The 27,760-nt window shown below is 39.7% G+C and overlaps 1 protein-coding gene across 5 annotated transcripts; it reads right to left on the reverse strand.

Moving 5' to 3' along the window:
* Nucleotides 1-3,641: 3,641 nt before the first annotated feature.
* LOC107804234 (uncharacterized) lies at nt 3,642-27,461 on the reverse strand. 5 transcript variants are annotated; one of them, XM_075244934.1, is made up of 10 exons: nt 27,156-27,461; nt 10,164-10,458; nt 9,817-10,080; nt 9,604-9,681; nt 9,442-9,500; nt 6,145-6,351; nt 5,974-6,065; nt 5,808-5,906; nt 5,362-5,723; nt 3,642-3,900 (listed from the first exon to the last, which is right to left on the reverse strand). In XM_075244934.1, the coding sequence occupies exons 2-6, from the start codon at nt 10,450-10,452 to the stop codon at nt 6,187-6,189; spliced, it is 855 nt and encodes a 284-aa protein (XP_075101035.1). In that variant the 5' UTR covers nt 10,453-10,458; nt 27,156-27,461; the 3' UTR covers nt 3,642-3,900; nt 5,362-5,723; nt 5,808-5,906; nt 5,974-6,065; nt 6,145-6,186. The 5 variants fall into 5 exon arrangements, with proteins under 5 accessions (XP_075101035.1, XP_075101034.1, XP_075101036.1 ...); XM_075244933.1 differs by lacking the exon at nt 27,156-27,461 and adding exons at nt 22,669-22,742; nt 22,829-27,096 and having other exon boundaries at nt 5,808-6,065; XM_075244935.1 differs by lacking the exon at nt 5,974-6,065.
* Between the last annotated feature and the right edge of the window lie 299 nt (nt 27,462-27,760).

Here is a 27,760-nt window from a genome sequence, read left to right on the forward strand (position 1 = left end):
GATTTCAGAGTAATCACCGAGGTAAGTTCCTTATGCCTATTTATCTTCAATAATGGTGTTTCCCCACTGATATTACACCTAGTTGGTGAGTGTTTGAGGTGAGATTTGGGAGATTAGGGCTTGGGAATTGGAGAGTGAATTTTGTTATTTTGGAGGGGCAATTGAGGTCGGATTTTTATAAATTAGGTATGGTTAGACTCGTGAGTGAATGGGCTTTCGGGTTTTGTAACTTTCATCGGGTTTCGAGATGTGGGCCTAGGGGGCCGGGTTGAGCCGATTTTGGATTTTGGACTATATTTTAGTAGTTTTCATGTGAAAATGATCCTTTTAGCCAATATCGATTATCTCGTACTGTTTGTGGCTAGATTCGGGGCATTTGGAGGCCGATTTGAGAGGCAAAGGCATTTTGGAGTAGAATTTCTGCGCGGTTGAGGTAAATAACTGTCTTAAATCTAGTTTTGAGGGTATGAAACCCCGAGAATTGGTATGATGTTAATATTTGGAGGTGACGCACATGTTAGGTGACGGGCGTGTGAGCCTGTACCGTGAGGGATTGTGACTTGGTCCGTCCCGTGAGACTGTAAAGTCGAATAGCCATTGTTATTACTTGTTTTTCCTTGTCTTTGAGCAATTGACTTTCTTTTATGTTAGAAACTATGCTTAGGCCATATGATATCACTGTTGGGTACCGCAGCGGTCGAAAACTTGTTGAATTGACTGCTAATGGTTGTCTTGTACTCAGTCATAGTCTTATTTGTGTGTGTTATATCTCAGTTCCCTCTCATTTCTTGTTGATACTTGTTGTGTTCTCTGTTTGGGCTAATTATTATGATATTCTGTGAGCCTGAGGGACTGGAGAGGTTAGTGATTTAGATAGGGCCTGAGTGCCGAGCTGCGAGCTGCGAGCTGTGAGGTATATGGATCGGGTTGCACGCCGCAACAAGCCTTCGGGCTATATATATATATTATTGGATCGGGTTGCACGCCGCAACAATATTGGATCGGGTTGCACGCAGCAACAAAGCCTTCGGCCTATATATATTATTATTGGATCGGGTTGCACACCGCAATAATATTGGATCAGGCTGCACGCCGCAGCAATATAGCGCTTGGGCTGAAGGAGTCCCTCCGGAGTCTGTACACCTCCAGTGAGCATAGGTACCTATTAAGAGTGTGTATTGACGGCTGAGAGCCGAGAGTATGAGCTGTTGAGATGAGTTTAGTGATTGCTGCCTTGAGAGGCTGTACTTGCTTTTATTTGTTGTTGCACTTAGTTGTTATATGTTGTTGTTGTGAAATTTCTGAAAGATTCATATCTGTTTTACTTGAGCTCGAACTGATTTGACTTATACCACCGGATTTGAAAGCATGTTCACTCTTTACTAAAAACTTTTGAAATGAACTATATTTTTATAGCTCGTCACTGCTTCTCAGTTTCTTATTTAATTATGTTACTTGCTGAGTTGGTTGTACTCATGATACACCCTGCACTTCATGTGCAGATCCAGGTGTGTACGGGTCTGGCATTCACCGAGTTTGTGAGCGAGCTGATTATCGGAGACTTATGAGGTAGCTGCCGGTGTCTACAGTCCTTGTTTCTCCTTTCGTATTATCTTTTCTCTCTTGTATTGGCATTTGGCACAGACTATAGTAGACTCTGTTTCTAGATTGGTTGTCAGATGCTCATGACTCAGTGACATCCCGACGTCGGGCTATTATTCTGCACTTATATTTTATTTGGGTTTTATCCCATTTTTATGAAAAACTTCGGTTATTTTAAATGTCTTAAATTTATTTATGTTAATTGTTTTTGAAAGTGTTTTGGATAGGTCGGCTTGCCTAGTATCACGATAGGCGTCATCACGATGGGTTAGGGTTTTGGTCGTGACAGGGTGACTCTAGGGGGATCGATCCATATCCACACGCAAGAACGGCTAATTCAACTTGCTGCCAGCCCGGCATGATCATAGGCTCAATATCATAACTCGCCCGGCGTGGTCACAGTCATAACAGTATAATCCGCCTGGCGTGGTCACAAGAATAACAACACAATCCACCTGGCATTTCACAGGCATAACAACACAATTCGTTCGGCGTGCTCACATGTATAACAATAGAATCTGCCTGGCATGGTCACATGCATAACAACACAATCCGCCTGGCGTGGTCACAGGCATAACAACATAATACGACCGGCGTAGTCATAGGCATCCAATCAAATCACATTATACAGGAGCAAATAAACAAGTATACATGTATGAAATGAGTGAATAACAAATCACATGCTCATGGACTTATATAAATGACATTCTAAGTGTAGGCATGTGCAAGTGTACTATCATAGGATTATATTTATCAGTCATTCATGGATTGAGCACGTATGTGGCCTCAAACATGGTGCAAATAGTTCACAACAATGTCACAAATGTGCGAAGCATCATAGTTAAAGGTTTAACAGTCAAATTCTAGGCTTATGAGAGCCTGAGCATAACCCGAACATGAATTAATAACCCTAGTGTACGCACATAGGTTCATCCCCACTCATGTGCGTACCCAATAGAACTAGTACCTCAACCGAGTTTAAATAAGATACTTACCTCAAACAAGCCAAATCCAATACCGAGCAAGCCAAACAATATTCTAGAAATGCCATCATGCACGTACCGACCTCCAAACATCTCGAAACTATCCAAAACAACTCAAAAATATCAACTAATGCTAAAGGAAACAAACCCAATCGATAAAGGTCGAATCTTTAATCAAAAGCCCAAAGTCAAGCAAAAAATTAACAAAAGTCAATGTCGGGCCAGCCTTGGATTCCGAATCCAAGCTTACCCGAGTGAAGCCTGAACTAATACAAGCTCACACGAATGAAAACCGACTCAATAGGAGTCTGATAGCTCAACCAATTTGCCAAAACATCGCTCTTGGATGTTCATAACCCAAGAGTCCAACCCACACTAGTTGGGTCCCATATCTCCCGATATACTCCTCCAAAACTCGTCAAATTCAAGTATGTTATTCTCCTAATATAGGAGAACAAAACCCCAAAAGGAATCGAGAAATAAACGCCTCTAACTCATTTTTAGTTTTTAAAATTTAGGACATTACCCTAGGTCAATTTAAAAAATCAAATGGGTTTTCAATTAAAATCATGGATTAAAGCTTAAACCAAGAGAATGAATCAAAGTTAAATACTTAGCTTATCACTACAGGAAAATAGGTCTTTAGCGATGGGAAATTCGGTCGTTAAAACTCCAAATCCAGTCGTTATCAGTCAATTACGATGGGATAAAAACCGATCGTCGCCGGTCGTTAGTGCCTCCGTCGTTAAAGGTAAACGACCGGATTTTGATTCCGTCGTAAAAACTCTTTTAACGATGGCAAGGAATCCAGTCGTTATACCAAGATTAGCGAGGGGATTTTTCCATCGTTATATGTCGTCCCAGTCGTTAAAACTTCACTAACAGTAACTAATTTTCAGTCGTTGTTAGTATTTGGCGACCGAAATTCCATTCGTTAATTGTATGTACTTTCAACGACATACTCTTTAAAAACCAAAATTTCTCTTCGCTAATGTGAAATTTTAAGTAATAAATATATTACACGCATTTGAAATCATACAAAGAATGAAGTCAATATTGACATAAAACATCTTTTTTAATTATAGAGAACTAATCAAAGTAGCAATAATATTACATCCACATTGCATGATCCTTGTTTTCAATTCCTTAAAGAAAACAAAAAATTAAAGAGAAAGTAAAATAGTAGTTTGTACAGATGACGACTACAACTCCTAATAAAACAAAATAGATTTCCCTTGTTCTTCAACAATTCTAGCTGCTTCAACTTGCTCGGAACTATCTTTATGGAAAATTCTTCAAACTTCAGGCCCTTTATCTGTTAAAAAAGGTTCATATTAGTTGAGTAAGAAAACAAGATTTAAGATGGGTAAGTTTCTACCACACAGTAAAATATAAAACCACGAAGCGAAGAGCATCTCAAAGTACTATGAACTATCAGTGCTTCTTACAACTACATTACTAAATCCAACATTAAGCGTATCATGAAACGTATTACAAATGCTCGCCAACAGTATAATAGCCACAACATTGGGAGCAAATGATACAATACAAAAAAGTATTACTGTTCCCTCCTTTTTCACAATCATGTTTAGGAAGAACCTTAGAAGAAACTAATTATCTTTAACAAGAAAGAAATGCTTAAGATTGAATTATTGGTTATTTAGGACTTCACAAGTTACTGTATTACATAACCAAAATGATCATGTATTTTTGCCCAGTAATGATCTCCCTCAACATATCAAAGGCTCTTATCGGATAGACAACATGCAGGCAGTCACTTTTGGATATAAGCATAGAATAAACATCTTCGATGAAAGTTGACACTTCAGTTGATAGCCTATCTACTGTATTTTGGTAAGTCTGTTAGATAGGCTTAAAAGTTTTGGGTAGTGTTGACTGGGCTGGTCCAGTCACACTAAAACTAAGGGTAAGGATGTTTAATCCACCTCATTTTTGTACAACTATTTTCTATCAATGGCAGGGTCTCGCCACCATACGGCGATGTTATAATTAAAAACAAAACTTCAACCATGAGAGCAATGTGCAGAAGAAAACTAATACTGAGGCAGAAGCTAAGGCTGTGGTGGAGGCTCTTAGATATTGTATTGAACATGGCTATGTTCTTATTGACTTGCACACATATTCAATAATAGTGAAGAATGCATTAGAAGGAGAGTGGGTTGTTCCTTGGTCTGTAGCAAGAGAAGTGGAGGAGATCAAGCAACTAATGTCAAAATGCAATTTTACAATTTCCCATACACTTAGAGAAGGCAATAGATTGGCAGATCACCTTGCTAATTATGCACTGGATGTTGGCCCTACTGAATAAAGCTGTTTTGGTGAATTGGATATTTAAGGAAGGATGATCGTGAACGATGATAAATCTCAATGTCTATATCTCAGAATTAGAGTTGCTGGAGCTAGGAAAAAGAGGAAAAGAGGGGCACAATGGGGAGCAAAACTACTGAATGTAACAGAGAATCTGAACAATGCTGGGCAGAAAACTTTCTATGCAGTCTTTGGCAATACAATTCAGGCACATTGCATACAAAGTGGGATAAAATATCAGTGCATCATGCTATTACACCAAACCAATATGGAATACAGGCAAAGGTTTCAAGGGGAAGCAGAGAGATGACACACAAAAATGATCGCAAATATAGTGTACTGGTTCGTTGTTGTACAGTAAACTTACTGAACAGTATGCAGGGCAAAACTATTTTTTCCTACATATGCAAGAGCTACTGGGAGGAAGAATGGTAGAAAGCTTACGAACCTGTTAAATATTAATTTCAGCTTGTACTTTGTTGACTTGAAGATGGTGCTGATGAAGGTTGATCAACCAGTAAGCTTATAATATGTGCATACTAAGAATCTATGTCGTCCATACGTATTTCTAGTGATTCTTTTACTTTTTTTGTTGCATTCAGCTCGGTCTGTAGTGATTCTTTTTCTTTTCGATGCATTCAGCTCAGCCAGTATTGCAGCCTTTGAGGAGCTACTGCCTTTCAACTCCTTAGTGGTTATACTACCCCCTAATCCAACCACATGACTCTTGTTTTGAGGTCCGAAGCATCTTTCTACTACCTCGATATTCATAAGAGATGGCTCAGATTGTACCAGTTCTTGTATCTCAGCCTATAAAATACAAGAAAAATTAAAATAATAAAATACATCAAAATAAAATGAAGGATGTAAAATGAAGTTCATCAATAAACATACATATTTTTTACTAGCTTCAGGTTCTACAAGCGTGTCATTTTTCTTGTGAGTCTCAAAGAAGATAGTCGCCATGTTCGGTGGATTACCGTCTTTGCCTCCCTTCACATTTAAATAAACAAGTCAAACAAAGACGAGTTTTTTTTATAGGATTGCACTGTGCACTTACCAGTTCGTAAATAATTTCTCTAATCGGCTTCTATCCGTACGATGAGGCATTCTCAACTTAGATCTATTGATCGAGTTTCTAATACTTGTTTCCTATATTAAGAACAAACCATTGAAATCATGAACTGTTACTTAAAATAATAAGAAGTTAAAAGTAGTTATGAAGTCTTACCTCAAAGTTTTCACTTAAAAAATGTTCCTTGACCAACCATTCCTAATTACTCTTGTCTACCTCATCCGGGACATCTTTTAGTGCTTCATGCAATGGCTTATACTTCACATACTTGTGCAATGATCCTCTCCAATTGGTCCATAACTTTCTCATATGATTTAACACATGATCTCTTTGATGATTCATGTCATCACTGTCAAATTTGTCCTAAATATTTTGCAAAATCATTAATCAAGAAAGTAAAAAATTTCATGTAAATTAAAAAAATGGATGCAGTCCACATTATGGCATATTCAATGTTTAGAACACGTACTAGGTTCAGATAAGATCTCTAAGTTTTATCAACGAACCTAACCTCTGTAATAGTTACATTTAGAGAGGAAAACAAATTGTGTATGCACAGAGACAAGAAATGTGAGAGAAATCAGGATGCTTTCAAAAGAAAATCCGGAAAATAGAACATCAATAGTAAATGGTGGAGGAATCCCACCACTTGTACAACTACTGTCCTATCCAGATTCAAGAATTCAGGAACATGCAGTGACGACGCTTTTGAACTTATCGATTGACGAGACAAATAAGAGACTTATATCTGAGGAAAAACCTATCCCATCCATAATTGAGATACTGAAGAATGGAAATCTTGGTGCTAAAGAGAACTCTGCCGCAGCATTGTTTAGCTTATCTATGATGGATGAAAATAAACAAACTATAGGTTCATTTAACGGCACCCCACCATTGATAGATTTGTTAATAAATGGGACAATCAGAGGTAAGAAGGATGTAATAACTGCACTCTTCAATCTGTGTTTTATTGAGCAGAATGTGAGCTTGGCGACTAAAGCTGGGATTGTAGCACCGTTGTTTCAATTATTAGAGAACAAAAACTTAGACATGGTTGATGAGGCCCTGTCTATACAGTTACTTATTGCAACACATCAAGATGGAAGGCAAGAAATGGGAAAACTTTCTTTCATTGAAACACTAGTTAATCTGATCAGAGATGGCACTCCAAAGAACAAGGAATTTACAGTGGCTATGCTTCATAGGTTAAGCCTACACAATTCAAATCTTATGCTCGCAGCGCTTTAGTATGGTGTATATGAGCACTTAGTCCAGATTGCTGAGAGTGGGACTGATAGGTGCCAAAGAAAAGTTAAATCTATACTACAGCTTATGAGTAAACCAGAGCAGATTCCATGACAATCCAAGCCAAAATGTACATGTAAGATACAACCATGTAGTCTACCACATACTAGTGATTAGTTGTTCTTGTATACTTTTGTAAGAATTCAATTTTTTTCTTTTTCCCTTCTTGGATAGTTTAGGATAGTAAATGAAGGGCAAAATCGGTTTTGACCGTATACAATATGCACAGAGACAAGAAATGTGAGAGCTGACACCTTTTAATGATCTAGACCCTAGTATAAGTATCAATGACATGAAATTACAAGGAATAGGCAGACAACACTGGAAATTCACGACACAACTGCCCAGTTTTTGGATAGAGTTAATCATGTGCGACTGGACTTATTGGCAGGCAAAAGAGGGACTAAAGACTGCATTGAGGAGTCAATCCTCTGTGTATCTCACTAATACTAATTCTCAGCATTGGGGACTCACAAAGAGTTCATCATATTCATGCTGGAACTCATAAGAGTTGAATACCAAACAGTGCTGGCTCGCCTATGAGCATAGTAGCTAGACAGTTGAGGCAATGAAGAATACAGCCATTTGGGACTTTCTAAGGGAGAAACATCTGCACTTAGGGGCATCATACCTTTGTGTCAATAAGACATACAGGGGCATCATACCATTGTGTTAATAAAATACAGCTTAACTCTCACACCAGAAGAATTACTCAAGAGGAACAACTACTGTCCAGGTGCTCGATGATTAGCTATGACATGGGATTTTGGTGCTCAAAAATGGGATCGATGAGTGCATTCTGGACTGAAATCTCAGTGCACTTTATTACCCCCATATACCGAACAAAGTTGGTCTCAGAATTTTGCTCGAACTCACAAGAGATCTGCAGCAAACTATGCAAACTCACTCATGCGCACAACTGCTGGTATAAAGATTTCATATTTTACAGAGCAGTTGCGGTGGATCACAAGGTGCTACAGCTGGTACAATGCATTTGTATTAATCATATACAACACAAAGGATATAATGATCATGGTTTCTTGAGCTCATCACCACAAATCTGGATAATGCAAGATGCAAAAATTGCTTACTACAATCGACGAAGGCTGCCCAGGCAGCGTTACTGTGCAGGGGAATTATTTGAGGATAACACCACTTCCACAGGGCTAGTTTTTAATCTTGATGTGTACACAGATGAAGCTCAGGTTGATCGACGATATCTGAGATGTAAAGATAGACACGACATTTTACTGGAAAATCAAGGCCACACCAAGGCATTAGGCTTTGCGATTGTAATTGATATTCATTATGCGGATGATCATAGGACTCACACACTCAAGGAAGATGCAGATGCTGGTTTGGACATTAATTTAGAAGATTCACTGGATTCATTATGTTCAAAGTTGGGGCAGTAATGGTGATACAGAAAGATCTATTTGAGATTCTTTTTAAAATTCTAACTAGCATCTTAATTAGATAACACTTCATAGTCATAGAAACACACTCTCTAAGTTAGACACAGAGATTCAAGAAGTGATCCTGACAAGGGATGCAGTGAAAGACAACTTATAAATGCAAACCAGCTTATAAATAAAGATTCAGAGGAAACCAACTTACAGAGAAAATGTTCCTTTGTTTTCCAAGTTCAAATGTTATTATTTTGATGTGGTGAAGGTTAGAAATTTCAATTAGTAAGGATAAACCTGTCCCACTTTATGAGCAAACACTTAAACCTGCCCATGTTATGACACTCTTTCCATTTTAGGAAGTTTCAATTTGTTTTATAAAGAAGAAGTTTCAAAATCTGAACTTTGATATGATGCCTTTCCAATCAAACTATTCTTTCAACCATCAGTTAATATTTTTCTTTAACTATCACTAATGCAATGAGTCAAATTAACATCTTAAACAGTGTGTCTAGTCAAATACCATGACATATAATACCATTACATTTCAGGATGGTGAAAATAATTGAATGTAAAATGCAACAGATCATTTGTGGTATTAGCATTGATTAGAACTGCTTTAACAAAAATTTTCAGCCACCATCAGCATATCTACCATAGACCATAAACAGAGTGGGAACCGTAAGAGAAATTTCAAGTACTTTCAATTAAAATATTGCTTTATAGTGCTTTAAATGCTTACCGTAACAGCTCGCCACATGTGTTCCAGCTTATCTTCTCCGATGTCCTTCCATGAATGTACTTGCAACGGACACATATTACGATCAAAAACTAGGAGGCATAAGATTATTACTATTATGTGCTAGCTTATTCTGCTCAAAAGATGTTGAGTTGTGATTTTTACTTTCCCCAACAAGATTTCTCTTTCCAACACTTCCTTTTGTCGAGGCCACAGGTCTAACGTTTTGCCCGCGTCCCCTTGCTAAAGCACCAGGTTGACTGTAAGTGTCTCGTACATTCTTTGAAGTAGCTCCAACTTTTGAAGATTTTGATTTGAGTAAAGCATAAAATAACTTCCAATCTTATAACAAAAAAAAGAATAATTAAAACTTGAGACCTTGCATCATTTCAGCTTCTTGAGTGAAGGGAATATCTTCTTCCATCATATCAAAACCAGAAGGCATAAGATTATTACTATTATATGCTAGCTTATTCTGCTTAGAAGCCCCTAAGTTGTAATATTTAATCTCTCCATACAGATTTTTATTGCCAACATTTACTTTTGCAGAGCCCAAAGATCTAAAGCTTTGCCCTCGTCCCCTTGCTAAAGACGCAGGTTGAATGTATGCAAGATTTACATTCTTCAAAGCTGCTCCTGTTTCTGCAAATTTTGATTTATGTGAAACATAAAACCAATACCAGTTCAATAAGAAACAAAACAAAAAAAATTAAAACTTAAGAGACCTTGCTTCGCTTCAACGTTTTGAGCGAGGGGAGCATCGTCTTCCACCGAAGCGAAACCAGGGGGCACAAGATTATTAGTATGTGCAAGCTTATTCTGCTCAAAAATTGTTGAGTTATGATTTTTACTTTCGCCAATCAGAGTTCTCTTTTCAATACTTATTTTTACAGATCCCAAAGATCCAAAGTTGTGTCCTCTTCCCCTTTCTAAAGCACCAGGTTGAATATATGCATGATGTACATTATTTGAAGTTGCTCCCATTTTAGACTTCTGAAATTTTGATGGATTCATGTCAACCTAAAATAAGATAAAAGTATAGAGTAATTGTTAGCTGAGAAAGATAAAAAAATCATTAAGAACAGTAATAAAATTATTTATCCACAAGTAATTTTCCATGCCAATATTATCGATAAAAGAATTAACCGTGTTAAAATTAGAAAATATAGATAAAATACAACAAGGTTGAACTTGTAAAACCACAGATTTAACGAGATATTGCAGCCAATTTTCTTACAACAAATATTCTACTAGTAATAATAAGACAAAAGTATGAGCCTTGAAAGAAGTCTGAGCATGATAAATTTGTAACTAGTGTTGGCATTATTGTAAAAGAAAAATATAAAATGACATTTATAATGAATCAACAGTATGCCAAATTATGCATTATTTTTTTTATAAGGTAGAAATTTTATTCTGAATGTACCACTTGGTACCAAATGAGTACATCAGATTGGAGGAAATATCCATAACAGTCGTTTATATTTTTAATCCTAGCAAGTCTAGAAAATCCATGAACTGATTCATATTAACTATCAGTTCCAGTTATCCTAGAAAAGTAAGAAGCAAGAGGCCGCAGGAAATAAATGTTAACAACATCCACTATAAAGGTTAAAAACCTTCATGAGTTCTTTTCCTTTTTATTTGTGTAGAATTCTCTAAATTCCCCAAATCATCATCCTTTTCTTGCAAAATGTCAAAAGTATCACGATGAAGAACTTTTCTTGCAACATGCCAGCCTTTATTTGAAGGATCATCGACATAAAATACTTGTAATGCTTGGTTTGTTAATACAAATGGCTCATTAGTTTTTAATAATCGCTGAGGATTAACACTCACAAAGCCATATTCATCAATTTTAACTCCCTTTTCTTCGTCATACACATCAAACCATATACATCTAAACAAGATCACTCTTTTTCCTCCAATAAATTGCAATTCAAGAATCTCAGTGAGTTCTCCATAATAATTAATATTTTTATTCTCTTCATCTGTCTCACCAACTACAACCACCCCGCAGTTTTGAGTTCTCAAACCCCTGTCATAGTCTTCCACATGAAACCTATATCCATTAGTAATGTAACCTTTGAGACGTCTCACATATGGCAGGGGACCACGTGACAAAGTGTAACGACTCGGCCGGTCGTTTCGACAGTTATAACCCCATTTTTCCTATTTCTACTTTTTTTTATGTTATTCAACTATATTATATTATATCGGGTTAGTTGGTTCGGGTCCGAAAGGAACTCGGAGTGAAATGAGACACTTAATCTTATAATTGAAAATGTTGAGTTAGAAAAGTAGACCGGTTATGGACCAATATGTAAACGACATCGGATTTGAATTCTGATGGTTCCGTTAGCTCCGTTAGGTACTTTTGGACTTAGGAGTGCATTCGGGATGTGATTTGGAGGTACGTGGTAGAATTATGCTTGAATTGGCGAAATTGAAAATTTGGCGATTTCTGTCGGCAGTGAAAAATTTGATATCGGAGTCGGAATGGAATTCCGGATGTTGGAGTCGGCTCGTACTGTCACTTGTGACGTGTGTTCAAAATTTGAGATCATTCGGAGGTGGTTTGGTTGGTTTTGGCATAGGTTGCCAAATTTGGAAATTTAGAAGTTCTTAGGCTTGAATCTGAGGGTAATTTAATGATTTGATGTTGTTTTGAGTGATTCGAAAGTTTGACTTAGTTGGTATGTTGATATATGACTTATTGGTATTTTTGGTTGAGGTCCCGAGGGCCTCGGAGTAATTCCGGGTGGTTAACGGATTTGTTCAAGTTGGAAAATACAGCTGGAGCTGCTGTTCTGGTGTGTCCGCACCTGCGGATTGGAAACCGCAGGTGCGATGATCGCAGGTGCGTGGAAGGCTCGCAGATGCGGATATGGTCGCAAATGCGAAGAATGGATCGCACATGTGGGCTCGCAGGTGCGAGGAGACTGCCGCAGGTGCGAAGTCTGGTCAGTTAAGTGGAATGCGCAGGTGTGCACCGGTGTCCGCAGATGCAGAAGCGCAGGTGTGAGAAAGGGTCTGCAGGTGCGGAATTCCTGGGCAAAAACCATAAATAGAACCCTTCACGAATTTTCGTCATTCTTCACAATTTCAACTCGATTTTTGGAGCTTTTGGAGGGGTTTGAAGAGGGAATCAAGGGGATTTCGTTGAGGTAAGTTACTTGAGCCCTAATATTTGTATATATGATGATTTTCCATTATTTTAATCATGGTACTTAGTGAAAATGAGGGGTTAGGGCTTGGAATATTTGGAGAGTAATTTAAGGATTTGAAGGACCAAACAATGTCGGATTTTGATGAATTTGGTATGCTTAAACTCGTGAGTGAATGAGCTTTCTAGTTTTGTGAATTCTGTTGGATTTCGAGACATGGGCCCGGGGGCCGGGTTTGAGCCAATTTCGGGTTTTGGTCTAATTTTGTAGTTTTTCTTGTGGAATTCATTCCATTAGCGCGTATTGATGGTATTGTACTGATTGTGAATAGATTCAGAACATTTGGAGGCCGAATTCAGAGGCAAGAGCATTGCGGGTTAGAGATTTGACCGATTTGAGGTAAGTAACGATTGTAAATCTAGTCCTGAGGGTATGCCACCCCGAATTTTGTATCATTCTACTATTTTTAGTGATGCACATGCTAGGTGACGGGCGTGTGGGCGTGCAATGTTGGAGATTCATGACTTGGTCCGTCCCGTAGCAACTGTAAAGTTGCATACTTTGTTGAAACTATATGATACTTATATGTTTTAGAAAGAATTTCTCTAAATTGGGCTGAATGCCATGTTTGGGCCTTGCGCCACTGTTGTTTGGATAATTAGGGGCTGTTTCTTACCATCCTCTAATTGTTTTCGATTAAAAATCTATACTCAGTCATGTTTATACTTGTTTACCGCATAACTCAGTTTTATGACTCTATTTTGATGCATATAAATGTTTTGGGCCGAATGCCCTGTTTTACTGAAATGCCCAAGTGGCTTGAGAGGTTTATGACTGAGTGAGGCCGAGGGCCTAATTTGTGAGGATGAGTGTGGATCGGGGCTGCCCGCCTGCAGCATATTTATGACTGAGTGAGGTCGAGGGCCTGATTTGTGAGGATGAGTGTGGATCGGGGCTGCCCGCCTGCATCATACTTTATTATTATAGAGCTTGGGCTGAAGGAGCCCCTCCGGAATTTGTACACACCCCCAGTGAGTGCAGGTACCTACTGAGTGCGAGTGCCGAGTGTTGAGTGCCGAGTGCTGAGTGACTGGGAGGCATGAGTGATTGTGAGGTATGCCCGAGTGGCAAGAGTGATTGTGAGGTATGCCCGAGTGGCAAGAGTGACTATGAGTTTTGCCCGAGGGGCTATTTATGATTTCATCGTTTTGCTCACCTTTGCATTAAGCCTTTGTTTGAAAAACTATTGGAAAAATATCTTTAAATAATTTTTTACTGGAACCGAGTTAAACGAGATGATTTGATTCAACCACTGATTTTTTAAAGCATGCTGTACTTTACTGAGATTTCATGATATGGACGTTATATGTTTTATTGCTCGTCACTACTACTCAGTCTTTATTTATTGGTGTTACTTACTGAGTTGGTGTACTCACATTACTCACTGCACCTTGTGTGCAGATTCAGGTGTAGCTGGACATGGTAGCGGTTATTGAGTGTTCTGGTTGCAGATTTTCTTGAAGATAGCAAGGTAGCTGTTTGGCTATCGCAGCCCCTGATCTTCTCCCTCTTATCTTCCTCTAGTTGTATTTAGGTATTTCTAGGCTGGGTTAGCCTTGATATTGTTAGAGAGATTGTAGTAGATGCTCATGACTAGTGACACCCCGATGTTGGGCTTTTCTTTTCCGCACTTTTGTTTTTCTTTGATTTGAACTCTTTAAATGAAGGTTTTATGTTAAATAATATCGAAATTATCTTGGAAATGAAAATATCGGTTTTGTTTGGAAATGAGTCGGCTTGCCTAGTTCCACGATAGGCGCTATCACGACAGGTTAGGTTTTTGGGTCGTGACAGATTTGTATTAGAGCCTAGGTTACATAGGTCTCGCGAGTCATGAGCGGGTTTAGTAGAGTCTTGTGGATCGGTATGGAGACGTCTGTACTTATCTTCGAGAGGCTGCAGAACTTTTAAGAAACTCCACATTCTTGAATTCTTGTCGTGCGAATTTGTTGATTCTAGTAACTAAACATCTGTTGTTTCATTCTCTCACAGATGGTGAGGACTCGTACTACCGGTCAGGAGGACCAGCCACCAGTACCACCTGCCAGGGCTGCGAGAGGCCGAGGCCGCGGTAGAGGCCGTGGTAGGGCAAAGGTGCAGCCCGTACAGCAGCCGGGGCAATACCTGCAGATCCACTGGTTGTCCCATATCAGGACCAGGTTCGAGTTATTGATACACCAGCTCAGGCACCACATGTGCCTATTGTGATTCCAGGCCTTCAGGAGGCCCTAGCTCATATTCTGACGGCGTGTACTGGCCTTGCTCAGGCGGTCTCTATTTCGACGGCCGCAGCCACTTCTCAGGCCAGGGGAGGCACTCAGACTCCCGTCGCTCACACACCCGAGTAGGTTATTCAGGGACTTCAGACACCAGAGGCACCACCAGCCCAGCCGGTTGCTGTTGCTCAGAATTATGTGGTTCTTGCTATGCCTAAGGATGATTAGCGTAAGTCGGAGAGGTTTGGGAAACTTCAGCCACCACCTTTCAGTGGCACAGAGAGAGAGGGTGCTCAGGACTTTTTGGACAGGTGTCAGAGGATACTCCGTACTACTGGTATTTTGGATACTTGTGGGGTCTCATTCACTACCTTTCAGTTTTCTGGGGCTGCACTCAAATGGTGGGAGACTTACGAGAGGCGCAGGCCTGTTGGCGCAGCACCCCTTACTTGGCAGCAGTTCTCCGTGGTCTTTTTGGAGAAGTTCATTCCTCGATCTCGTAGAGAGGAGCTGCACAGACAGTTTGAGCAGCTTCGCCAGGGTGATATGTCTGTAACACAGTATGAGATGCGGTTATCTGAGTTGGCCCGTCATGCGATCTGGTTGGTTCCCACGGACAGGGAAAGGATCATGAGGTTTATTGATGGTCTCACTTATCAGCTACAGTTGCTCATGACCAGAGAGAGGGTTTTGGGTGCTACCTTTGATGAGGTTGTCAACATTGCTCGGCAGATTGAGATAGTTCGCAGTCAGGAGAGGGTTGAGAGGGATGCCAAAAGGCCTCATGGTCAGGGTGGATTCAGCGGTGCTCCTTTTGGGGGTCAGTTCCAGCACGGTAGAGGTCATCATTTCAGACAGGCTCAGTCAGCTCGGCCATTTCATCGGGGTGCATCATCTGGCCATGGTTCTCACAGTTCTCATTAGGGCCACTCATCACTTAGTGCCCTTCCAGTTCAGAGTTCGTCCCGTGCTCCACCTGTTCAAGGCTGTTCCATGCCAGGTTCTTTTACCAGTCATCCTGGTGCTATGGGTTCCCTTCAGTTTCCGCCACAAGCACCAGGGAGTTGTTTTGAGTGTGGGGAGCTTGGGCATATGTGGAGGCAGTGTCCTCGTCGTCATGGAGGTCTATCTCAGCAGATGAGTCAGCCTCCGACTACAGCACCAGTTACCTCACCACCCACCCAGTTAGCTCGGGGTGGAGGTCAGTCAGCTAGGGGTCGCCCTAGAGGGAGGGGCAGATCAAGGGGTGGTCAGGCCCGTTTCTATGATCTCCCTGCCAGACCAGATGCTATTGCTTCAGATGCTGTGATTATAGGTATTATCTCAGTTTGTCATAGAGATGCCTCGGTATTATTTGATCCTGGTTCCACGTATTCATATGTTTCCTCGTATTTCGCCCATTTTCTGGATATGCCCCGTGAGTCCTTAGTTTCATATGTACATGTATCTACTCCTGTAGGCGATACTATTATTGTGGACCGCGTATATCGATCATGTGTGGTGACTATTGGGGGTCTGGAGACCCGAGTGGATCTATTGTTGCTCAAGTATGGTTGACTTTGATGTGATATTGGGTATGGATTGGTTATCTCCATGTCTTGCTGTTCTAGATTGTCACGCTAAGATGGTGACGTTGACTATGCCGGGAAATCCGAGGGTTGAGTGGAGCGGTTCTGTAGATTATGTACCAAGTAGGGAGATTTCATATTTGAAGGCTCAACACATAGTTGAGAAAGGTTGCCTATCTTATTTGGCTTTTGTGAGGGATGTTAGTGCAGAGACTCCTGTCATTGATTCTATTCCGGTGGTACGTGATTTTCCGGATGTGTTTCCTGCAGACCTGCCGGGCATGCCGCCTAATAAGGATATTGACTTTGGTATTGATTTGGTGCCGGGCACTCAGCCCATTTCTATCCCACCATATCGTATGGCACCGGCGGAGTTGAAGGAATTGAAAGAACAGCTTCAGGAACTCCTTGATAAGGGGTTTATTCGGCCTAGTGTGTCACCTTGGGGTACATCGGTTCTATTTGTGAAGAAGAAGGATGGTTCCATGAGAATGTGTATTAATTACAAGCAGTTGAACAAGGTCACAGTCAAGAACAAGTATCCTTTGCCTCGTATTGATGATTTATTCGACCAGCTTCAGAGAGCGAGGGTGTTCTCCAAGATCGATTTGAGGTCCGGTTGTCACCAGCTGAAGATTCGGGATTCAGATATTCTTAAAACAGCTTTCAGGACCCGATATGGCCATTATGAGTTCTTGTTGATGTCTTTTGGGCTGACCAATACCCCAGCAAAGTTCATGCATTTGATGAACAGTGTATTTCAGCCCTATTTGGACTCATTCATTGTTGTATTCATTGATGACATCCTGGTGTACTCTCGTGGCCAGGAGGAGCACGCTCAGCATTTGAAGATTGTATTACAAAAATTTAGGGAGGAGAAGCTTTATGCAAAGTTCTCCAAATATGAGTTTTGGCTCAGTTCAGTAGCATTCTTGGGGAACGTGGTGTCCAGTGAGGGTATTCAGGTGGATTCGAAGAAGATAGAGGCAGTGCAGAGTTGGCCCAGACCGTCCTCAGCCACGGAGATTAGGAGCTTTCTTGGTTTGGCGGGTTACTACCGTCGCTTTGTGGAGGGATTTTCATCTATTGCATCGCCCTTGACCAAACTGACCCAAAAGGGTGCTCCATTCAAGTGGTCGGATGAATGTGAGGAGAGCTTTCAGAAGCTCAAGACTACTTTGACCACAACTCCAGTGTTAGTTCTGCCATCAGCTTCAGGTTCTTACACCGTGTATTGTGATGCCTCGAGGATAGGCATTGGTTGTGTTTTGATGCAGACGGGTAGGTGATTGCCTATGCCTCGCGCCTGCTTAAGACCCATGAGAAGAGCTATCATGTCCATGATCTTGAGTTAGCAGCCATTGTTCACGCCTTGAAGATTTGGCGTCATTATTTGTATGGGGTTCATTGTGAGATCTATATAGATCACCAGAGTCTGCAGTATCTGTTAAAGCAGAAGGATCTTAATTTGCGTCATCGGAGATGGTTGGAGATTCTTAAAGACTATGATATCACTATTTTGTACCATCCGGGGAAGGCCAATGTGGTGGCCTATTCTTCGAGTCGTCGGGCAGAGAGTTTGGGGAGTTTAGCATATCTTCCAGCAGCAGAGAGACCTTTGGCATTTAATGTTCAGGCCTTAGTGAGCCAGCTTGTCAGATTAGATATTTCGAAGCCTAGTCGGGTATTGGCTTGTATGGTCTACAGGTCTTCTCTTTATGACCGTATCAAGGGGCGTCAGTATGATGACCCTCACTTGCTCGTTCTTCGGGACGGGGTTCGGAGAGGTGATGCTAGGGATGTGACTATTGGTGATGACGGCATGCTGAGAATGCAGGGTCGGATAAGTGTGCCTAATGTAGATCGGCTTTGAGAGTTGATTCTTGAGGAGGCCCATAGCTCGCGGTATTCCATCCATCCGGGTGCCACAAAGATGTACCAGGATTTGAGGCAGCACTATTGGTGGAGGCGGATAAAGAAGGATATAGTTGGGTTTGTGGCTCGGTGTCTCAACTGTCAGCAGGTTAAGTATGAGCATCAGAGACCAGGTGGCTTGCTTCAGAGATTAGAGATCCCAGAGTGGAAGTGGGAGCGGATCACCATGGACTTTGTAGTTGGGCTCCCATGAACTTTGAGGAGGTTCGATGCTATTTGGGTTATTGTGGATCGGTTGACCAAGTCCGCGCACTTTATTCCAGTTGGTACTACTTATTTTTCAGAGCGGTTGGCTAAGATTTACATCCGAGAGATTGTTTGCCTACATGGTGTCCCAGTTTCCATCATTTCATATAGGGGCACTCAGTTCACATCGCAGTTTTGGAGGGCCATGCAATGAGAGTTGGGTACTCAGGTTGAGTTGAGCATAACTTTTCACCCTCAGACGGATGGGCAGTCCGAGCGCACTATTCAGATATTGGAGGACATGTTGCGTGCTTGTGTCATTGACTTTGGGGGTTCATGGGACCAGTTTCTACCACTCGCGGAGTTTGCATATAACAATAGTTATCAATCGAGTATTCAGATGGCTCTGTACGAGGCTTTGTATGGGAGGAGGTGTAGATCTCCGGTTGGATGGTTTGAGCCGGGTGAGGCTAGGCTCTTAGGTATAGACTTGGTTCAGGGAGCATTAGATAAGGTGAAATTGATTCAGGAGCGGCTTCGCACGACGCAGTCTAGGCAGAAGAGCTACGCAGATAGGAAGGTCTGTGATATGTCTTTTATGGTTGGGGAGAAGGTTTTGCTGAAGGTATCACCCATGAAGGGTGTTATGAGGTTTGGGAAGAGGGGCAAGTTGAGCCCCCGGTTCATTGGGCCTTTAGAGGTGCTTCAGAGGATTGGGGAGGTGGCTTATAAGCTTGCCTTGCCACCCAGCTTGCCGAGTGTGCATCCAGTGATTCATGTTTCCATGCTCCAAAAGTATATTGGAGATCCGTCCCATGTTTTGGATTTTAGCACGGTTCAGGTGGAGGGTGATATGACTTAAGATGTGTAGCCGATGGCTATTTTGGATCTACAGGTTCGAAGGTTAAGGTTAAAGGATATAGCTTCAGTGAAGGTGAAATGGAGAGGTCAGCCTGTGGAGGAGGCCACCTGGGAGACCGAGCGGGAGATGCGGAGCAGATATCCATGCCTATTCGAGACTCCAGGTATGTTTCTAGACCCGTTCGAGGACGAACGAATGTTTAAGAGAGGGAGGATGTAACGACCCGGCCGGTCGTTTTGAGAGTTATAACCCCATTTTTCCCATTTCTACTTATTTTTGTGTTATTCAACTATATTATGTTATATCGGGTTAGTTGGTTCGGGTCCGAAAGGAAATCGGAGTAAAATAATACACTTAGTCTCATAATTGAAAATTTTGAGTTAGAAAAGTGGATCGGATATGGACCTATGTGTAAACGACCTCGGATTTGAATTCTGATGGTTCCGTTAGCTCCGTTAGGTGATTTTGGACTTAGGAGTGCGTCCGGGATATGATTTGGAGGTCTGTGGTAGAATTAGGCTTGAATTGGCGAAATTGGAAATTTGGCAATTTTGGTCGGCAGTGAAAATTTTGATATCAGGGTCGGAATGGAATTTCGGAAGTTGGAGTAGGTTCGTAGTGTCACTTGTGACGTGTTTACAAAATTTGAGGTCATTCGGATGTGGTTTGGTTGGTTTTGGCATCGGTTGCCGAATTTGAAAATTTAGAAGTTCTTAGGCTTGAATCTGAGGGTAATTTGATGATTTGATGTTGTTTTGAGTGATTCGAAGGTTCGACTAAGTTGGTATGTTGATATATGACTTGTAAGTATTTTTGGTTGAGGTACCGAGGGCCTCGGGGTGATTCCGGGTGGTTAACGGATTTGTTGAAGTTGGAAAATGAAGCTGGAGCTGCTGTTCTGGTGTGTCCGCACCTGCGGATTGGGAACCGCAGGTGCGATGATCGCAGGTGCGTGGAAGGCTCGCAGATGCAGATATGGTCGCAGATGCGAAGAATGGATCGCACATGCGGGCTTGCAGGTGCGAGGAGACTGCCATAGGTGGGAAGTCTGGTCAGTTAAGTGGAATGCGCATGTGCGCACCTGTGTTCGCAGAAGCGGAAGCGCAGGTGCGAGAAAGGGTCCGCAGGTGCGGAATTCCTGGGCAGAAATCATAAATAGAACCCTTCGCGAATTTTGGTCATTCTTCACAATTTCAACTCGATTTTTGGAGCTTTTGGAGGGGTTTGAAGAGGGAATCAAGGGGATTTCGTTGAGGTAAGTTACTTGAGCCCTAATACTTGTATATATGGTAATTTCCCATTGTTTTAATCATGGTAATTAGTAAAAATGAGGGGTTAGGACTTGGAATTTTTGGAGAGTAATTTAAGGATTTGAAGGACCAAACGATGTCGGATTTTGATGAATTTAGTATGGTTAGACTCGTGAGTGAATGAGCTTTCTAGTTTTGTGAATTTTGTCGGATTTTGAGACGTGGGCCCGGGGGCCAGGTTTGAGCCAATTTTGGATTTTGGTCTAATTTTGTAGATTTTCTTGTGGAATTCATTCCATTAGCTCGTATTGATGGTATTGTACTGATTGTGAATAGATTCGGAGCATTTGGAGGCTGAGTCTAGAGGCAAGAGCATTGCGGGTTAGAGATTTGACCGGTTTGAGGTAAGTAACGATTGTAAATCTAGTCCTGAGGGTATAAAACCCCGAATTTTGTATCATTCTACTATTTTTAGTGATGCACATGCTAGGTGACGGGCGTGTGGGCATGCACTGTTGGCGATTCGTGACTTGGTCCGTCCCGTAGCAACTGTAAAGTTGCATACTTTGTTGAAACTATATGATACTTATATGTTTTAGAAAGAATTTCTGTAAATTGGGTTGAATGCCATGTTTAGGCCTTGCGCCAATGTTGTTTGGACCCTTAGGTGCTGTTTCTTACCATCCTCTCATTGATTTCGACTGAAAATCTATACTCAGTCATGTTTATACTTGTTTACCGCATAACTCAGTTTTATGACTCTATTTTGATGCATATAAATGTTTTGGGCCGAATGCCCTGTTTTACTGAAATGCCAGAGTGGCTTGAGAGGTTTATTACTGAGTGAGGCCGAGTGCCTAATTTGTGAGGATGAGTGTGGATCGGGGCTGCCCGCATGCAGCATATTTATGACTGAGTGAGGCCGAGGGCTTGATTTGTGAGGATGAGTATGGATCGGGGATGCCCGCCTGCAGCACACTTTATTATTATAGCGCTTGGGCTGAAGGAGCCCCTCCGGAGTCTGTACATACCCCCGGTGAGCGCAGGTACCTATTGAGTGCGAGTGCCGAGTGACTGGGAGGCAATAGTGATTGTGAGGTATGCCCGAGTGGCAAGAGTGATTGTGAGGTATGCCCGAGTGGCAAGAGTGACTGTGAGGTTTGCCCGAGGGGCTGTTTATGATTTCATCGTTTTGCTCACCTTTGCATTGAGCCTTTGTTTGAAAAACTGTTGGAAAAATATCTTTAAATAATTTTTTACTGGAACCCGGTTTAAACGAGATGATTTGATTCAACCACTGATTTTTTAAAGCATGTTGTATTTTACTGAGATTTCATGATATGGACGTTATATGTTTTATTGCTCGTCACTACTGCTCAGTCTTTATTTATTGTTGTTACTTACTGATTTGGCGTACTCACATTACTCCCTGCACCTTATGTGCAGATTCAGGTGTAGCTGGATACGGTAGCGGTTATTGAGTGTTTTGGTTGCAGATTTTCTTGGAGATAGCAAGATAGTTGTTTGGCGATCGCAGCCCCTGCTCTTCTCCCTCTTATCTTCCTCTAGTTGTATTTAGCTATTTCCAGGCTGAGTTAGCCTTGATATTGTTAGACAGATTATAGTAGATGCTCATGACTAGTGACACCCCGATGTCGGACTTTTCTTTTCCGCACTTTTGTTTTTCTTTGATTTGAATTCCTTAAATAAAGGTTTTATGTTAAATAATATCAAAATTATCTTAGAAATAAAAATATCGGTTTTGTTTGGAAATGAGTCGGCTTGCCTAGTTCTACGATAGACGCCATCACGACAGGTTAGGTTTTTGGGTCGTGACACAAAGTGAGCAAATCTTCCATTTTCATACAGTTATTACATTTGTACAATTCTACAACCTATCAAAATCAATTATATAATTTAATTAGCAAATACTATATAAAAAAATTATGTTTAAAAAAATAACAATAGTATATAACTAGTACTAACCTTTTTTTAACCAACTAATGAACTCCCTATCTGAATATTGTTTAGAGGTATCACCTGAAATTTGTAAAAACTCTCTACAAAAAATTAAAGAATAAAATATTATTTTAATTGAAATCATGGATAAAGTATATGTGAATTATTATGTCGAATCAATACTTACTCAAGAAATGGTAGAATTTCATCACAGTTCTTCAAAATATAAATATGTGCTTGCTCTAATTCATCTGGATTAAGTTTTTCTAATTTTCCATCTCGTAATTCCTTTCCAGGTTGACAAAAAATTGTTAAACCTCCATCAGATTCAATAACACCACCATCATAATTCCGCTCAAGGTGATTGAACTTTGTTTCCATTGTATGGAAATACCTTGAGCATAAAGTCAAACATTCAGTTGCCAAATATTCCTCCGCGATAGAACCTTCTGGGCAAGCCCTATTACCAACTAAAGATTTTAAAAAGTATAGCTATCGCTCCACTGGATACATCAATCGATATTGAATAGGTCCAACAATCATAGCTTTATTAGCTAAATGAATCGGCAAGTGCACCATTACATCATAAAACGAAGAAGGGAATACCTTTTCTAACTTGCCCAGAGTTATAGGAATTCGAGCTGCTATCTGTTCTAACTCATCCATTCTTAAAGATTTTGCTCCAAGCAAGTTGAAAAATAAAGATAACTCAATAAGATGTTCACAAACAGATTTGCAAAGCATACCACGTATAGCAAGTGGAAGTAAATATTGTAGAAGAACATGGCAATCATGATTTTTTAGGCCTGAAATTTTGCGATCTTTACAGTTGACACACTGAGATATATTTGATGAATATCCATCTGGGACCTTTAAGTTCTTTAGGAATCTGAAAAATTTGTTCTTCTCTTCAGGAGATAACGTGTAACATGATGTTGGTAGATCATAGTTATCCCCATTTTTAATTGGATGAAATCTTTCCTTATGTTCATTGCTTGAAAATTCAATCGAGATTTTATGGTATCTTTAGGTTTTCATTTGATATTTAAGATTGTCCCCAAAATATTATCACATACATTTTTCTCAATATGCATCACATCTAAATTATATCGCAACAATAGAGTTTTCTAATAGGGAAGATCAAAGAAAATACTCTTTTTATTCCAATTATCACCCCTACTCTCATGTGATTTTTTAGTCTTCTTCTTTGGATCCTTTGTTAGTGGTAAACCATCTAAATCAGCCAATTGATCAAGTATATCCTCATCGGATAAAATTTTGGGTGGTAGTCTTCGCTCCTTAGTGCCATCAAATGACTCTTTATCATTCCTCCATTTGTGATTAAGAGGAAGAAAGCGTCTATGACCCATATAACACTGTTTTCTACCATTTTCTAACCTAATTGAGGGTATTTCTTTATTGCAATATGGGCAAGCCAATTTTCCTTTTGTACTCCATCCAGATAAATTTGCATAAGCCGAAAAGTCATTAATGGTCCATAATAAAGTTGCATGCAACATAAAGTTCTGTCTAGTTGACGCATCAAAGGTCTCCACTCCAGTTTCCCATAATTCCTTTAATTCATCCATCAAAGGCTGAAGATAAACATAAATTGCATCTCCCGGACTTTCAGGACTAGGAATAAGCATCGACAAAATAAAATTTTCTTGCTTCATACATAGCTAAGATGGTAAATTATAAGGAATAAGTACAACATGCCAAATGCTATACGGAGTTCTAAAACTTCCAAATGGTTGAAAACCATCACTAGCAAGTCCAAGACGAACATTACGAGGTTCATCGGCGAAAGATTGGTGAAGTTCATCACACATTTTCCATGCCATTGAGTCAGTTGGGTGCCTCATTATTCCATCGTCAACTCTTTTGTCATGATGCCATGTCATTAAAGATGATATCTTTGAGGACATAAACAACCTTTGGAGTCTTGGCTTTAAGGGAAAATAACGTAAAATCTTGTGTGCTATCTTTTTCCCACTCTTAAATTTAGTTTATCCACTATGTTTATCCTCTTTCCATCTAGACGCTCCAAAAACTTTGCAAGATTCAAGAAACTTGTCATCCTTCCAATATAACATACAATTATTCTTACACGCATCAATCTTCCTGTAAGAAAATCCAAGATCCTGAATTATCTCCTTTCCCTCATAATATGAATCTGGCAAGTTTGATTCGTTAGGCAATAGATCTTCCTTCAACATCTTCAACAACATTGTAAATGACTCATGACTCCAATACCCAATACCTTTGATATGAAGTAATTTAACCATAGTAGAAAGTTTAGAAACTTTTGAATTTTGGTACAATGGTTGCTCAAAATCCTTTAAAAGCCTATAAAAAATTTTTGCTTCAAGATTTGGTTCTTCCTCAAGAAAATCATCACCATCAGTGTTCGTATTGTCTGCATCAAAATCAGGGTATAAATCTCTTAGGATTCCATGTATTTCATCCTCACCATCAGCTTCTTCAATGTCATCATCTTCTACATCTTCTGGAGTTGATTGTGGCTCGCCTAACTTTTCTCCGTGGTGATACCAAAAAGTATAATTTTTAATTATTCCATATACTATTAAATGTGACTTAACCATCTCATGTGTTTTCGAAGATGTGTTACAACATTTGATACATGGACAGCGTATTACACGCGCTTCACTTAATCTTGTAAAAGCAAAATCCAAAAAGCTGTCCACCCCAAGCTTGTAAGCATTACCAAGTCGGTCATGGACAAGTTCCATCCATTTCTTATCAGGTGCCATAATCTGGTACTTGTGTAATATATATATGTATATATGATTAAAATATACGTATTAGCTAGAAGTAAACATTTATTCTACAAGCCAACAAATAAGCAAATACTTCAACTTGTATGTAGTACAAATGTATACTAAAGCAAAATCGATAATAATTATCGTATCAGCTTTTAAATCCTTAATTCAAATTGAAAAATCTAAAGTAAAAGCAAACAGAGGTTACATATGTGAGCTTTCTAAGTATCACAGCCACGATCAATCATATATTATAGTAAAAGTAGGAAGCTCCTAGCGTCAAACTTGAATTACCAAAATGCCCATAAAAAATTGAATACCCATTTTATCCTCAATCAAAAACATTGTATACTTTATAACAAAATTCTACCATAATAAATTTATAAGCTACTAAACGTTTTTTCATGTGCAACGTAAATAAGCATTGAAAATGAAAATAGTAACAGAACTACGTAGGTAACATTGATTCAAGCAATCTTGAAGGATATATAATTACTACTTATTTATTGTGATTAGTGATGGTAAGTCATATAAAAAGTAATTTTAAACTCTATATAGTAAGGAAATAAAAGATATTGACAGGCTCAGTCTCTTCTCCTCCTCCATTGTTAGAATTACTACGTTCAATGATGACCATCTCCTTTTACAAGTTATCTGAATGTTCTAGGATTGGTCTAGGATTGGTCTATATGGAGTGAAGAAAAGCAAGTAATTAGTGCAAGAGACACTACTGGGGAGCAATATGCGCTATGATTTTGGCGTTGATTCACCACAACCTTTGCACTTCTAAACTAAGTTTCTGTATACAATAGGAAGATCAATGTTCATTTTTATTAACTGAAATTTTCCCCCAGCTTGCTGTATCAGTTTTTAGAGGACTCTTCATAAACAAGATAAGTTTTGGCCCGTCTCTTTAATGAAATGTCTTTTCTATTCAGCAGACAAATAAACCTCAAACCTCAAGAATTCTCTGTTGGACAAAGTGCCTACTCAACATACATCAGTTTCATCGATCAAAGCAGTGCCCCTAATAAGAAGGTATACCCAAAAATAAACTAACTAGATATCTTCTTATCTTCTAACGAAATTCATGTTGCATTTCTTTAGCATCACTACATTTTTTTATTACTGCACTTCTTTAGCATTTTATCCAAGCCAATATTTTTTGTCAATTAGTAAGTTTAGCATCTACTATATAGAGTTCTGAAACAAATATGATTTTACTCTTTTTTCATACAGGCAATGCAGAGTCACATGTAATCAAATGATTCAATTGAATTCGCTACGCCGAAAAATTATACTGTGCAAATAGGAGATAATTTTTTTGTACATATATAAAAGTTTGAATTATGTGTAAATTCGGAATCCCCTTATAAGAATTTCTAGCTGCAACGCGTATAGGACCTCTCTCGCAAACTATAACAGATTAAGAATCCAAAAAGTTTACCTATCGTGCATTGAAATAAGAAGCATAAAATGGCACAGAAAGAAGAAGATGAGAAAAACAACAACTTTGATGGAAAGCAGTTGGTTCTGTGCATTGAAAAATTGCAAGAAATATACTGAAACAGAACAATGATCATATAAATCTGAAAGGCATCGATGTAACTATATATCTGAAAAATATACATGTAATTCTAATAAGAAATCCAATATTTAAAAAGCATAGAGATAACAAAAAGACCCAATTTCACAATAATTACAACTATAAATTTAGCGACTTGAGTTTACCTTGACGAGAAGGAAAATGGAACCCAGCTATTAGCGTTGACACAGATTCACCACAAAGCACACAAATTATAAGCTACGTACAGCAAGAAGACCAAATCTTTTTGTGATTATTTGTTGAGTTTTGCTCTGTATATATATAGTGTTAATCACTTGAGAACTTCGCTGATCGAGTAGCGGGCAGTTGCAGCGAGCGCCCTATTTGTTCGTGATTCTTTGCCTCTTCTTTGCTGAACTTGGTGTACGTGTTTTGGGATAACATTAGAGTGAGAGAATATAGGGTGTTTTTTATTAATTTGGGGGATATGGGCGGACAGTTGGTTGAGGAAAAAAAATGAGGGAATAATTAGCGCTTATTTTTCATTTTATTCAGATTTAACGAGGGGATTGACACAATTTGAAAGACCGGAAATTATTCCCTCGTAAAAAATACAGTAAGAAAAGATTTTAACGACCGGAATAAATATTGGCCGCTATAAGCATATATATAACGACCGGATTAATTTCCTTTCGTAAAGAAGTGGTCGTTAAAGACCTCTTTTTCCTATATGGTTTAGACCGTACCCCATAGAAGAAACTTGAAGAACATCCTTGAATTCCCTCAATCC

Source organism: Nicotiana tabacum, chromosome 22, assembly GCF_000715075.1.
Source record: "Nicotiana tabacum cultivar K326 chromosome 22, ASM71507v2, whole genome shotgun sequence".
NCBI lineage: Eukaryota > Viridiplantae > Streptophyta > Magnoliopsida > Solanales > Solanaceae > Nicotiana > Nicotiana tabacum.

Excerpts from the sequence above, each read along its gene's own strand:
- LOC107804234 (XM_075244935.1), bottom strand. The coding sequence starts at position 10,452 with ATGAATCCATCAAAATTTCAGAAGTCTAAAATGGGAGCAACTTCAAAT. Across the intron at positions 9,501-9,603 it reads GAGAAATCTTGTTGGGGAAA|TACATTCATGGAAGGACATC; the intron begins GTAAAAATCACA and ends GTCCGTTGCAAG. Across the intron at positions 6,352-9,441 it reads ACATGTGGCGAGCTGTTACG|GACAAATTTGACAGTGATGA; the intron begins GTAAGCATTTAA and ends CAAAATATTTAG.